This window comes from Malaclemys terrapin, chromosome 25, assembly GCF_027887155.1.
Source record: "Malaclemys terrapin pileata isolate rMalTer1 chromosome 25, rMalTer1.hap1, whole genome shotgun sequence".
Classification (NCBI taxonomy): Eukaryota; Metazoa; Chordata; order Testudines; family Emydidae; genus Malaclemys; species Malaclemys terrapin.
Genome location: NC_071529.1, coordinates 16,139,084 through 16,152,577, shown reverse-complemented (window position 1 = coordinate 16,152,577; position 13,494 = coordinate 16,139,084). Strand labels below are relative to the sequence as shown.

General features: G+C 54.4%; 1 protein-coding gene across 1 annotated transcript; it reads right to left on the bottom strand.

Annotated features, from left to right (window-relative positions):
• Positions 1-604: 604 nt before the first annotated feature.
• On the bottom strand, positions 605-8,529 carry LOC128829000 (glucose-6-phosphatase catalytic subunit 1-like). Its single transcript, XM_054014083.1, has 5 exons — positions 8,285-8,529; positions 5,849-5,958; positions 4,507-4,612; positions 3,789-3,904; positions 605-2,559 (listed from the first exon to the last, which is right to left on the bottom strand). The coding sequence occupies exons 1-5, from the start codon at positions 8,512-8,514 to the stop codon at positions 2,048-2,050; spliced, it is 1,074 nt and encodes a 357-aa protein (XP_053870058.1). The 5' UTR covers positions 8,515-8,529; the 3' UTR covers positions 605-2,047.
• Positions 8,530-13,494: the final 4,965 nt, after the last annotated feature.

The window sequence follows — 13,494 nt, the reverse complement described above, 5'->3', positions numbered from 1 at the left end:
ACAGTCCCAGTTTGCACAGAAAATGTGCCTCCCACAGAAGGTGTCTACATGAGGCAGAAGATGCATACTGGGCCAACTTCTGATCTCAGTTATGACTCCACTGAAGCTATGTGTTTGCTCTGGATTTGCCTGGAGTGTAACTGAGATCACCAGCTGGCTGAAAGTTTACATCCAGGGTTGCTCTGGGAAGTGTGTCATGTAGTGCTAGGATTCCCAGTGCAGGACATGTGTGCACACGTGTGCAGCCCAGTGTCCACTGAGAAAGAAGTGAATGATCCAAGTGTAACTCCGTCCCTGTCTCCCTTCTTTGCTTGTCCCTAGTTGGGAGGCAGCTGATACTGATCTTTGTTGAGCACCCAGAGTATTCCTGGTTGTACAGATGTGTGCTCCATTGAGATGAGGGAACACAACATGCACCAAAAACACAGAAATGTCTTCTCCAGCTGCACTTTTTCTACTAGGGCAGGCCAGATGCTTGTGATCCCAGCTGCGGAAACATTAGGCCTCAGTAGGTGATTTGTGGAAGGATCTGTGTAAAGGCACGAGGCAAAAGAGTACATGTTTGATGGTAAAAAAGCCGAGGAAAAAGGAATCTCCCAAACAATGTGATTCTTGAGATATATTTAATCCCCCAAACCATGTGGGAAATACAGAAACTAACAACCCGGGAAGAGAACCCCCAACCCATCCAGGGGAAAAGAAGGAGCCGATGTAAACAAGCAAGACAGCAACGGCCCATGGCACACTCAGGATTTCCACACCGGTCCCTGCAGTGGTTACCAGCAAACAGGAAAACAACTCAATAGGTGGCGGTGAGGGGCAGTTTGTGACGCAGCAGGATCAGAGTGGGGGTCAGGGCTGTGCATGCCATCGACTCGTGACACTTTGCTGGAGAAGTAACAGGAGATAACAGAGAAAATAAACATGTTCCCTCCCCTCCCATTCACATCTCACTGTTCCAGTTGTGCAGGGATCTTACCACTTAGTGTCTCTTTTCAAACTCTTAGGTCTGAGTAACTCAGGCAAAGAAACCTCAAGCCAGTAACAGATTGAAAAGAAACCATACATTGGTAAGTTCCCTGCTCTGGTAGGAACTTTCATCCCACAAGTGATCAGGGCAGACCTGTGCCCAAGTGGGCAGGAGTTTTGTGATATGACCCTCAGGGTTGGTTATTTCCCAGCAGGTCTGGGATCTCGTGTGTCTGCTGGTGAGGACAGGGAGACACTCATAAAACCTGGTATCAAGGGCTGCATGAAACAACTGCCAACACCCGCTGAGCGCTCCTAGGAAGCAAGCTACAGCTTGTATCTCAGGCAAAATCCAAATGTAAATATCTCACTCCAGGGTTACAGCACAAGCCCAGTGCATGCTGGGATACAGAGAGGGGGTACTAGTTTCAGAAAGGTGACACACACGTTATTTGCACAGGTTGTAAGGGTCAGCTTCATCATGGTGCTACTCCAGATTTATGCTGGTGTAAAAGCCTTGAGAACAAAGCCACAATACTGGGACACCATGGTGACTGCGAAAGCCAATCGCCCTTCACTCACTGCACACGGAGTTAAGGCTTTGCATAGGTCTGTGTCACATGTCTCAGCACCTCAGTGAGAGCCCCAGGTTGTACAGTTCCTACAATTCCCTTTTCTTTCTGCTTAGCATATGGCAGAGAGGCATGTGTGCACAGCTGTGTGCATGGGGGTGCAAGGACCATGCCGGGGTCAGGACCACCTTCTACTGCATGAACGGGACCAAGGGTAAAAACCAAACCACGCTTCTTTTCTCAAACGCCCAGTGTAAAGCAAACCCTCACCTCCAAAACCCCCTCCGCGCCAGGTTCACAGGACTCTCGCCTCACCCACCCGCGTCTCTCAGACAATTCTCTGTGTCTTTCAAGGCCATGTAGTTTGTGCAACTGGCACAGAAGAGCCAGCCCGTGCCACGTTCAGGTTGCATTGGCTCTGTGACACAGCACCACAGAGCAGTCACAGGCCTGGCGGTCAGGGCTGGGAACTAGAGACAGCCAGTCCCATGCAGCTCTGCTCGCTCTCATAAAAGCTTTTCCTCCTGCCTCCTGATGAGCCGGGCGACGCAGTAGGGGATGAGGCCGGCAGCAGCCACGGGCACGGCCGCGCTCTTGCAGAAGGACAGGACGTAAAACAGCAACTCCACCTTGGTGGGAGGCTTGAAGGAGTCGAAGAGGTGCAGGACGAGGAGCGAGGCCGCGATACAGCTGAGGCGGAAGGGCAGCTGCTGGCCCCTCTTCCCTTTGCAGCTCTCCAGGTACATCTGGGAGTTGAGGGCCAGCCCCAGCCCAAACAGGATGCCCAGGTTCCTGAGGAGGCCGGCAAAGGGGGTGGTGTCAATGTGGACCCACTCTGGCCGGTCACACCACCTCTTGGCTTTCTCCAGGGTCCACAGCAGGTCAACGCCGAGAGCCTTCAGCAGCAGGTAGAACCCCAGGGCGAAGCTGAACAGGACGAGGGTGGTGCCCAGGTACCGCCGGAGACTGGCGCTGTAGATGGAGGGGATGTGCCGGAAAGCTTCAGCAACTGCCATGCCTGATAAGGGAGACAGACATGTCCGCGATGCAGGAAGGAGTCAAGGTACCAAAGCCCAACCCTGTCCTTCACACAACAGACACTCTTCCCGCTTTCCCTGCCTGGGCTGCCGTTACCCGCTGACAGCAAGGCTCCGGCCTGTTTGCAACGTGTGGGGAGAAGCGGCGGTTAAAGGCCTTCCAAGGCACCTGGGACACAATCGCTGGAGGAAGAATTCAGCTGACTCAGCAATGCCCAGGTTCCCATTTCCCCCAGACCGGCTGCGGAGCCGCTGGGCACGATGGGGGCGATGTCATTGCGGTGGTGACAGGTCTGGCGTCGAGGCGGGAGCAGCAGAAGGCCATAAGGAAGGAAGCTCCTGTTCCCATGACAATGCCCCGAGCCATAACCATCCTGCCCTTCTCCTTCCCTTTGGCCTATTTCTGCAGGGCCGGACTCCGAGCCCCTCAACCCAAGTGGCGGCCCAGGGGTCACCACAGGGCTCCCAGTGGGGCCCACAGGCCGTGAGCTCTATGGGGCGGGGACTGGCTCTGCTGTTTGCGCAGCGCAGCAGGGCTGTGTCTCAGCTGGGGGGTACCACCGCAATGCACATCGATAATAACAACAGCACGAAGCAGAGGGAGATGGACCAAGGACTCCTGGCTGCCCCGTCTCTGTTAGGCTTTGGGGTCGTTAGCTGCTCGGCCAAATTCCACCAAAAAGCCTGGCAGAGGCCTGGGGCCGGGCACATTTTCAGCTGTTTATCTGAAGCCAGTTAATTAGAAGCCAACACCCCTTCCCCCCAGCCCCAGCACTGGGCAAGGGAGAAGGGGGGTTCAGAGGGTCCCCTGCTCCCTTTCCCTGCATCAGCCCCCTCGTGGCTCTGCTGCGCTTGCCCAGTTCCAATCAGACTCTCCCCACCCGGCTCCTCTCTCTGTCGCTCCCTGCCCCTCTCCCGCCCAGCCTGGCAGTGAGTGAACGCAGGCGGGGACAGGGCTGCCCAGCGACGCCAGAGAGCGCTGCCCTTCCATGGCAAAGAACCACCAGCAGGCACTCTGTGGGCTTTAACCCCGCGCCTGCTGAGCCAGACCGCAAGCCTGTTTTCCCACCTCTGACAACAGAAGCGCTTGGTTTCTTACAAGGGAATAACATGGAAACTTCCCAGAGCTGCATCCAGCCCACCCACCCTGTCCCCGCACCCCGCGGTGTGGGGAGCAAGCCAGGGAACCGCCCGGGCAGCAGCACCTCACCTGCAACGACGCCCGTGATGACTTGGTGCGGGAAGTGAGCTGCTAGGAAGATCCTGGACAGACTGACAGACACCTGAACCCCCCAGAAGGCCATCCACAGCGCCCCCCGCAGGCACCTGCAACGAGCAGCGAGAACACAGCAGTCAGTGGGCTGTGGGATTGGTGGGGGTAGGGTGACCAGATGTCCCGATTTTATAGGGACAGTCCCGATTTTGGGGTCTTTTTCTTATATAGGCTCCTATTACCCCCCACCCCCTGTCCTGATTTTTCACATTTGCTGTCAGGTCACCCTAGGTGGGGGGAACGTGATGAACCGTTTACTCAATAAGTAAGATTTGTGGGACATTTCAGGAGGACAGACACAGCAGCAGCGTCTGGGACGGAGACCCCAGACCCCGGCTGCCAGCTCTGAACCAGGCCGTCCCAGTGCCTTGCTGCGGGGGGAAAACTCAATCCCAAACTGGGGTCTGAACCCACCAGCGGCGCTCCCCATGCAGCTCCAGACTGCACATGCCATGTGCACATTGACACAGCCAGGGGCTGACAGGCACGAGCCCAACCGGGGAGCCGAGCTGGCCTAGCATCAGAGTACGGTCGGCTGCCACGGCCAAGCCAAGAGGAGCCGCACGCGTCTGGGATTAGCTGGAGCTCATTCTGCCCAGAGCTAATTACACCCCTGGGCCCTGCACCCAGCGCGAGGGCAGAGCGGGATCCTTACAGCTGCTGGAAGGGGGATCTCCGGCGCCGACGCAGGGTGCTAAGCAGAGCCGTCACCATCACGTAGTACACTCCAGCTGAGCCCATGGCATGGCCAGAGGGGCTGCCTGTGGAGGAGAATTGGGAGAAGCCTGCAGTGAGCTCAGTGAAGAGAAAACCCCTCCCACTTTGGCTTCTGGCTGCTGGAGAGTTTGAACGCACAGAAGGGAATCATCTCACAGTCTGTTCTAGCCCAGGCCACCTGCTACAGGCTTCCTGGGCTGATGTTTGATGGGGCCTTTCCCGAGGACTTTAACTATTTAGACATCGTTCCCTTTCACAGTCTCAGCCCCCTGATACCTTGGGTGTTGGCTGCTGCTCCTTTAACTGTCTTTTGTCCATTCCAGGACAGGCCAGAGAGCCAGAGCGCTTGACTGTCTTATAAATCGGATCACAGGTAGGACAGACAGACAGCTGCCGGGAGCGAGAACCCCTGTTCCAGCCCACCCCTGGTGAAAGGTTAGGTGGGAACCAGACCACGTGGGGGGAAGGCAGCCAGAAGGGGGCTCTTCTCACAAAAAAACCCAGCTTGGTTTTGATCTGCATGTCACGCTGGCCCCCAAAATCCCAAGCTGGGGATTGGAATCCAGTCTGGCCTCTAAGGATGCAGGAAAGGCCTGGAGGCTCAATGCAGAGAGAGGCGGCTGCAGCCCAGGACAGTCCAGAGTCCGCCCCGAAGCTGCCAGGTACAGCTTGAGAGAGGAGTTTTAAGCAAAGGAGGCTGTGGAGGTTGCTCGTGTGCAGACGACCCAGACTTCTCTGCCAGGAGGTTAGCTGGCGTAGCGCTCGTCCGGCCCATTTCCCACCCGGGGGCCAGTGCAGCGTTGTTACTGGGCAGCTCCCGCCACCTCCCTTGGGAGCATGCTCTGCCCTCGGGGAGGTCTCACCCTTCGAACTGAGACTCAGACGCCTAGGTCAATGAGGCGCACCAGCTGCCCTGTCTCCCAGCACTGCCTGGAGCCTGTGCGGTGCGGGAACCGACTCAGGCCTCCAAATGGGCATGAATTCAGGGTCTGAGTTCTGAGCACCTTAGTCCCAGGAGAAATCAGTGGTCACGCAGTAGGATGACTCCTGGGGGTAAAGTGCTACTCAGGACGTGCAGGTGTCCTCAGACGGACCTTTGATTCTCTGTTCTTTGGGGCAGAAACCTGCCTCCTCTCGTGGGGGCAGAGTCCCTAGCCCCTTTGGGGTGTTACACTCATTAACAACCAAAGACTAACGGTTGCTGTGAGTGCAGTGACTGGTGCGCATTTGTCAGGCTTCTCCTGCGTGCCGCATGTGCACTGTGGAGGGGGGTGGCTCACCTGGGCCGGTCTCACAGGTGAGGGGGAACTGCTGGATCACAGGGGTGGAGGCGTTGCCGTAGTAGCCGGTCTCACGGACCCACCAGTAGGGTCGCTGCCCAAAGAGAATCCTGTAGTGAAATGCAATGGGTCACATGGTCAAATCAGGCATCATCCACCCCCCCCCTTGGCCAGCACAACCGGTTCATTCATAGAGGACGCCAGGTGGTGCCAAAGTCAGGCCTGGGCTCATTAGCCAGGGAAGAGCGTAAGACCAAGCAGATGTTTTCAGGTTAATCAGAAAGTGTCTGTTCCCAGGGGAAGTGAACTCTGCTCACGGTTCTTGTCTTTTCCTGGAACCACCCTTTGCCTTCTGACCATTATCTCACTGTGGTCAACAAGAAATGCTCTAGAAGTCCCGAGACCTCTAACCAGCCTTTTATCCCCCCTGAACAGCGTGTTTATTTTAGTCAGCAATCTCTGACGCTGGGTCAAGGTCAGGCAGGGGTTTCTTTAAGCAAGACGATGGCATTTTGGGGGACAAATATAGCACATCTTGGCTATACTGGAGGACATGAGGCCAGATGGGCAGTGTCTGGTGTAAGCCCCCTGAGATGAGCGCTAGTTGCCCAGAAATACACTATTGGGCTGCTGTATGATGGCATGTACTGCCCACCCAAGCCCTGCACAGCCTGGCCCTTGCCATGACCATGACAGGAAAGGAACAGGAGCTTGAACCAGGTGTTTTTAACAGGTTTAAAGTGAATTTCCTGCCGCTAAAAGGTGCTCGATTGACAGCTCTGATCGCTGACAGGCTGCTATTTGCTGATAGTGCAAGTCTCCCCCACAGTGCCCTGCAACTGTGCCTCCACCCTGACCTGGAGAGACCTGCGTTAGGGGCTGAGAGGTGAGAACAGTCGCCAGGGCCTACTGAGGCCTACTTAACATTTAGGTTGACATAGCTACGTCGCTCAGGGGAGTGAAAAATCCACAGCCCCGGGTGACATAGTGACACCAACTTAAACTCCTGTGTAGGCACAACTAGGTCAAAGGAAGGCTGCGCCCATTGTCCTAGCTACCACTGCTTGGGGAGATGGCGTTTCTACAGCAACAGAAACACCCCTTCCGTCAGTGCAGCCTGTGTCTACACTATGGGGTCATGCAGGCATCGCTAAGGCCCCTGCTATGGCCTCAAGCCTCGACCTCTTTACAGTGCCAATGGTCGTGGTGTCTTTCAAGAGCTGGGGTTAACTGATACCACAAGACAAACATTGCAGAATCACCACACCCTGCAGCCCGACCCCCTGCCTGAGGAAGAGTCAACAGTGTGCCCTTGTTGCCAAGAAGACTAACGGCATTTTGGGCTGTATAAATAGGAGCATTGCCAGCAGATTGAGGGATGTGATCATTCCCCTGTATTCAGCATTGGTGAGGCCTCATCTGGAGTACTGTGTCCAGTTTGGGGCCCCACACTACAAGAAGGATGTGGAAAAACTGGAAAGAGTCCAGCGGAGGGCAACAAAAATGATTAGGGGGCTGGAGCACACGAGTTATGAGGAGAGGCTGAGGGAACTGGGATTGTTTAGTCTGCAGAAGAGAAGAATGAGGGGGATTGGTAGCAGCTTTCAACTACCTGAAAGGGGGTTCCAAAGAGGATGGATCTAGACTGTTCTCAGTGGTACCAGATGACAGAACAAGGAGTAATGGTCTCAAGTTGCAGTGGGGGAGGTTTAGGTTGGATATTAGGAAAAACTTTTTCACTCACGGAGGATGGTGAAGCACTGGAATGGGTTCCCTAGGGAGGTGGTGGAATCTCCTTCCTTAGAGGTTTTTAAGGTCAGGCTTGACAAAGCCCTGGCTGGGATGATTTAGTTGGGAATTGGTCCTGCTTTGAGCAGGGGGTTGGACTAAATACCTCCTGAGGTCCCTTCCAACCCTGATATTATTCTATGATTCTGAGAGTCTGTGGAGCACGTGAGCTTGCCTCTCTCACTGACAGAAGCTGGACCAATAAAAGTTATTACCTCCCGCACCTTGTCTCGCTGACTGCCAGTGCCTCTATCACTCATTTAATAAATTACAGTAATATTGATGTGCCCAGAGCTACAATAAATCAAACATGGTATGGAGAGGAAATCAGGCAACAGCACCCTGCTGGCCCATCTGGGCAGTTTCTCTTTCTAGTATTAAATTACATCAGTTTAACTCAAGCGCTCAAGAAAATGCATTTTTACATGGCTTAATTTTAAAAATACACAGACAGCCCCTTTAATGCACTTCATTCGTAACACAGGAGCCGTTTAGTATACGATAGTAACGTATCTCATGCGAACTTGTGCATGAGGGTGAGTGTGTATGAGTGCACATGTGTGTATTAACGTGAGTGTGCCCCTCCCTGGCTCTCTTATAGACACATAACCCTGGGCCTTGCCTTGGCAGTGAGGCCCACACACTCACCACTTAAAGACCAGGTTGAGCCAGTCCCCGATCACGGCCACCCAGATCAGCTTGACGCCCACGGCCTCGCAGAGGTGGAACCAGATGGGGAAGAGGATGAAGAAGGTGTTTCTGAGGTCAGCAGCGAAGGAGATGAAGAGGAACCAGTCCTGGGAGCCCTGGTAATGCTCCTGCAGGTAGCGAGTCATTTGGACTCCAGAGCTGTGTACAAAATCCATTCCTGTCCCCATGGCCGTAGCTCAGGCTACGGGGAGATTGCTGGGGCTTTGGGAGGGAATGCGACGCCTCACTTTTTGGGCTGGCTGGTTATATACTGCTTGGGACGCAGATTACATTTGCTTTTCAAAGATGTCCCCCCAATCAAGACATGTTAGCACCAAAGCTCCTCAGCAAACATTACTTCACAGGAGTTTGACACAATTACCTTCTCCAGGCGTCTGTCTCAGCAATTCACAGTGATCTGCGCAAATCAATCATTAACCCACTAGCACTGGTGGGAAAAACGAGACTTTCTTTTTTGCAGCTTTTGCTGTTTTTCCAGCCGCTGAAAGGCTCCCAGGAAGGGGACTGAGGGTCAGGAAAGGGATCTTACTTGTGTTTAATCCAGTACTAAATTGGGCGGTGTGCTATGACGTGGACCCATCTCTCCTGTGGGACGCAAAGTCCCCTGAGTCTGTGCGGAATGGGTCGCTCTGAAAGACGATGACTACGCTCTTCGTTTTCTCAGAAAAATGATTATAGGCTTTATTAATTATTTGTATTATCAGAGCACTCGGGAACCCTATTTGTGCATCTGGCTCCATTATGCTAGGCTCTGTATGAACACAGACCACAGAGACGGTCCCTGCCCCAGGAGGTTACAATTTATACCTTTTATTGTAGAATACGAGTCAGCTGCCTTGCCGAGAAGCAGCAGGGACAAGTCAGTATTTATCGTCAGTTGTTGGACCCCTCACAGAAACCCAGCCAGTTACTCAAAATGACTATGGCGACCTGGGCAGGAGGGTGGGGTGGGTGAGAAGGGGCAGATACCTCACGCCCTCTGGCACGTTGCAGTATTCAGAATATTCCTACATCATGGTTTTGTACTTTGTCACATGGTATCAGGAATTTCATTGTTTGGTAAAATGAGGAGCTGTTATCTTTGGGTTGAGCCAGGAGGAGTGGGCTCGGACTGTGCAGGCTTCCTTAGGATTAGTGACGGTGTTATTATTTTAAAATGGACTTATGTGACCAATGGCCACAGTACCCGATAAATGTTGGAGCCATTCCCTGCGCTGGAGAGTTTACAATTGAAGATAAACAAGGCAAACAAAGGCAAGCCCCGGAACAATAGTTTCTGAAAGGCAGGTTACAGGAATTTCTGGTGGGCAGAAGGCAGGAGGCATTCTGGGAAGAGGTGGATTTTAAAGGAAGATTTGAAGGACAGGAGGATAAGAAAAGGGAGCGTGTCTGTGTTCCATACTTCACCCACAGATAGCTCTGTCTGTCCACTGTCAGTGTGTCCAGCCCTGTAGCCCCTTGCTAGGCCAGTCCTTGGCTGCCCAATTCTGCTCTGCCAGTGCACCGCAAACCTGACATGACCCCCTCCCCCTATTGCAGCCTTAACCTCTCCTGAGCAGAGACTGGCCACCATGCCAGACTAGCAGGTGGTGTTATGATGTGGACATGTGTCCACCAGGGCTTAGAGTGAGACTCATTCAACTCACTCGCTTTTCTGGGACCTGAAACAGGATTTAAACCCAGGTCTCCAAAACTGCTTTGACTGTACCACTGAACCCATTCTCTTCTGGCTACACCGCTGGCCCCGTGCGTGCACACACCCAGGGGCGGCTCTATGGTTTTTGCCGCCCCAAGCACGGCAGTCAGGCGGCTTTCGGCAGCATGCCTGCGGGAGATCCGCCAGTGCCACGCCTTCGGTGTCCCCGCCGCCGAATTGCCACCGAATCCGCGGGACCGGCAGACCTCCCGCAGGCATGCCGCCGAAGGCAGCCTGACTGCCGCCCTCACAGCAACCGGCAGGCCACCCCCTGCGGCTTGCCGCCCCAGGCACATGCTTGCTGCGCTGGTGCCTGGAGCCACCCCTGCACACACCCCACACACCCTTGTGCTTCCTGAACCCCCCCAAAAGGAGTGATGGGACAGTTTTATGAGGCTTGAATCAAGAAAAGAGACAAAGAACCTTTTATGGCACGACAGCGTGTGTGGAGGTGGAGTGTGGGGCAGGTGGAGGCTGGGTGTGCGCAGTGGAGCGTATGGGGGTGGGAAGGATCGCTGCACAGCGGAGGCACTAGAAAGGGTGACTGTGACGAGAGCGGGCACGATCTGTGAGTCCGTGACAGTGACCAAGGAGGTAGACAGTGTGAGGTTCTTAAATAGTACAAGGGGATGAACTCTGTTCAAACAACAGCTACAGAATCATTCTTCGGCCATCCCCATATCAGCTCCAGGCGGAGAGCAAACCCCATAGGGCTTCCCATTGAGCTTCCTGCCTACATCCTGTAGGACCATGTGTTTCCGTGTGCGCTATCTCCCTTCCTCTGCTCCAGGAAGTCAGCTCAAAGAACAGCACAAAGCAATCACGCACGTCCTCTGCAAATGCAGCTACCAACAGGGCTGACATTGGCATATGAATGATGTTGATTGTTCCACGCTGGCATTTATGTGTGTCAGCGCTGAGTGCTCCCTGAGCCCACGGGGGCTTTCCAGACCCTAAAGAGTCAGGAAACCTCCAGCCATCACAAACAGTGAAGCCACATGCGAGCCAGGTTTGCTAAACCCATACTAATTGCTGTGAGGAAAACGTGTGTCTGAGCCAATCTTGTTGTGACTTTAACCCTAACCCTGACACTTCACAAATAACAGTGAAACTTCAAAGCAAGTGGGCAGAGCACAAGGCGCAAACGCATCTCCCCCGTGTTGGTCCTTGATTTCAACACTGGGCTCATTCAGGAGATGCCAGTGACCAGAGAGGGGACAGCAGCTGTGTCTCTCCCTCCCACGCAGGGGACTGGGCTGCCCCGAGGAGCCCTCCCATACCATCACTGGACTCACTGTATGTCTCTTCCACTTGATTATTAATAATAATAAAATGCAGCCACAAGCCAATCATGTCCAGGACTCCAGGGGCAGCATATCTGCCAAGTGAGCCTCCAGCTGATTGAGCAGCTAGGGCAGACGTGGGCAAACTACGGCCCACAGGCCACATCTGGCCCACGGGACCGTCCTGCCCGGCCCCTAAGCTCCCGGCTGGGGAGCCTAGTCCCCGGCCCCTCCCCCGCTGTCCCCCCTTCCTCACAGCCACGCTGCCACGCAGGCCGTGCTCTGGCCCACTGCTCCCACTGGGCTCCTGCTGCTGGTAAGAGGGTGGGGAGCGGGGAGGGGTTGGGGAGGGGAGCAGGAGGTCCTGGGTGGCAGTCAGGGAAGAGGGGGCGGTTGGATGGGGCGGAGGTTCTGGGGGGGCAGTCAGGGGATGGGGAACAGGGAGGGTTGGGAGTGGGAGTCCCGGGGGGCTGGGTGGTGTGGATAGGGGTTGGGGCAGTCAGGGGACAGGGAGCAGAGGGGTTGGATAGGGGGCAGGGGTCCTGGGAGGGGGCGGTCAGGGGACAAGGAGCAGGGGGGGTTGGATGGTTGGGGGCTCTGAGGGGGGCAGTCAGGGGGTGGGAAGTGGGAGAGGGTGGATAGGGGGTGGTGGCCAGGCTGTCTGGGGGGCACAGCCTTCCCTACCTGGCCCTCCATACAGTTGTGCAACCCCAGTGTGGCCCTCGGGCCAAAAAGTTTGCCCACCCCTGAGCTAGGAGCTGCACTGAGTTGTTCTTTATGGTAGAGCAGCTGCCTATGGGGAGCTGAACTCTGGAACTCTTTCCCCTGCAAGGAGGGAGGAGAGAACCTCTCCCACTGTCCGGGGGTTGGATGGAGGATTTCCTGCAATGCAGTATAGTGGGAGGACTCCAAGGCTGTCTTAGAATGGGATGCAGAGCCCAGGACGATCTGTCCCATGGAAAGCGTTCTTCAGCTCACCTCTTTAGCCCCATGGCCCTATGGTTATTGAATCTGCCCGGCCTTAAAGGAATATTTAACTTAGCCCTTTTCCTTGTTCCAAGTGGGACATTTGCACTGGAGCAAACGTACAAGAGAAGTACTTGTGGCACCTTAGAGACTAACAAATTTATTAGAGCATAAGCTTTCGTGGACTACAGCCCACTTCTTCAGATGCGGATACAGACTAACACGGCTGCTACTCTGAAACCTGTACAAGAGAAGGGCATTCACACCCCAAGGTCCCAAGCCTGCCTATCACCGGCACACCTGTGCAACCCCACTGCACTTTGGAATTGCTTAATACACTTGTCATTACTGGGCCTGTGTTTTGCACATGGCCTAAGGCACCGTGGTGCTGTGTCTTTTATTCTGACCCCAAAACTGCCATCCCCCCCTCCCCACACACACACCCAATAGCTATATCCAAAATAACCGTGTCGCATGTGAACCAGCATTATGGCGAAGCCCGTGAAAATAGCCAATACTCCTAAATCCTTCTGTAGAGCTGGGCCAGCCTCTCCCAGCTCCTCACAGGCTGAGATCTGAGCAGTCAGGAGGGGACCCTGGCACTGAGCAGATCAATGCCCCAAGGATGGCTCAATTTTCCACACTGGGCTTCTCTAGTGAGTTTGCTTTGCAGCTGTTCTGCTCTGGGGACAAGCTCTGGCAGCTGAATGCCTCGCCAAGCCTTCGGCGTTAACTGTTAACTGACCCAGGCAGCCCAGAAAGGGCAGTCGAGCTCCGGCTCCAGGGGCTCTGTCCGCCCTTCTGCCGGGCAATACCCAAGCCAAGCGGGAACCTGCATTTGTTAAGCTTTCACCAGCCACCAGTGGCTGGGGGATTCCTAGATTCCAAGGCCGGAAGGGACCATTGTGATCATCTAGTCTGGCCACTTGTGTAACCCGGCCACAGAATTTCTCCCAAATAATTCCTTTTGAACTAGAGCAGATCTTGCACACACACACAAAAATCCAATCTTGATTTAAAAATGGCCAGTGCTGGAGAATCCACCACGACCCTCGGTAAATTGTTCCAATGGTTAATTACTCTTGCGTGCAAAAACACACGCCTTCTTTCCCGTCTGAATTTCAACTTCAAGCCACAGGATCGAGTTAGACTTTTGTCTGCCAGACTGAAGGGCCCATTGTCAAATATTCATTTCTCACCTA

What these genes read in the sequence shown, in the direction of transcription:
- LOC128829000 (XM_054014083.1), bottom strand. Translation starts at nt 8,514, where the DNA reads ATGGGGACAGGAATGGATTTTGTACACAGCTCTGGAGTCCAAATGACT. An exon ending in CTCAACCTGGTCTTTAAGTG is followed by an intron (nt 5,959 to 8,284) that starts GTGAGTGTGTGG and finishes ATTTCACTACAG; the next exon opens with GATTCTCTTTGGGCAGCGAC. An exon ending in CACCTGTGAGACCGGCCCAG is followed by an intron (nt 4,613 to 5,848) that starts GTGAGCCACCCC and finishes TCTCCTCCACAG; the next exon opens with GCAGCCCCTCTGGCCATGCC.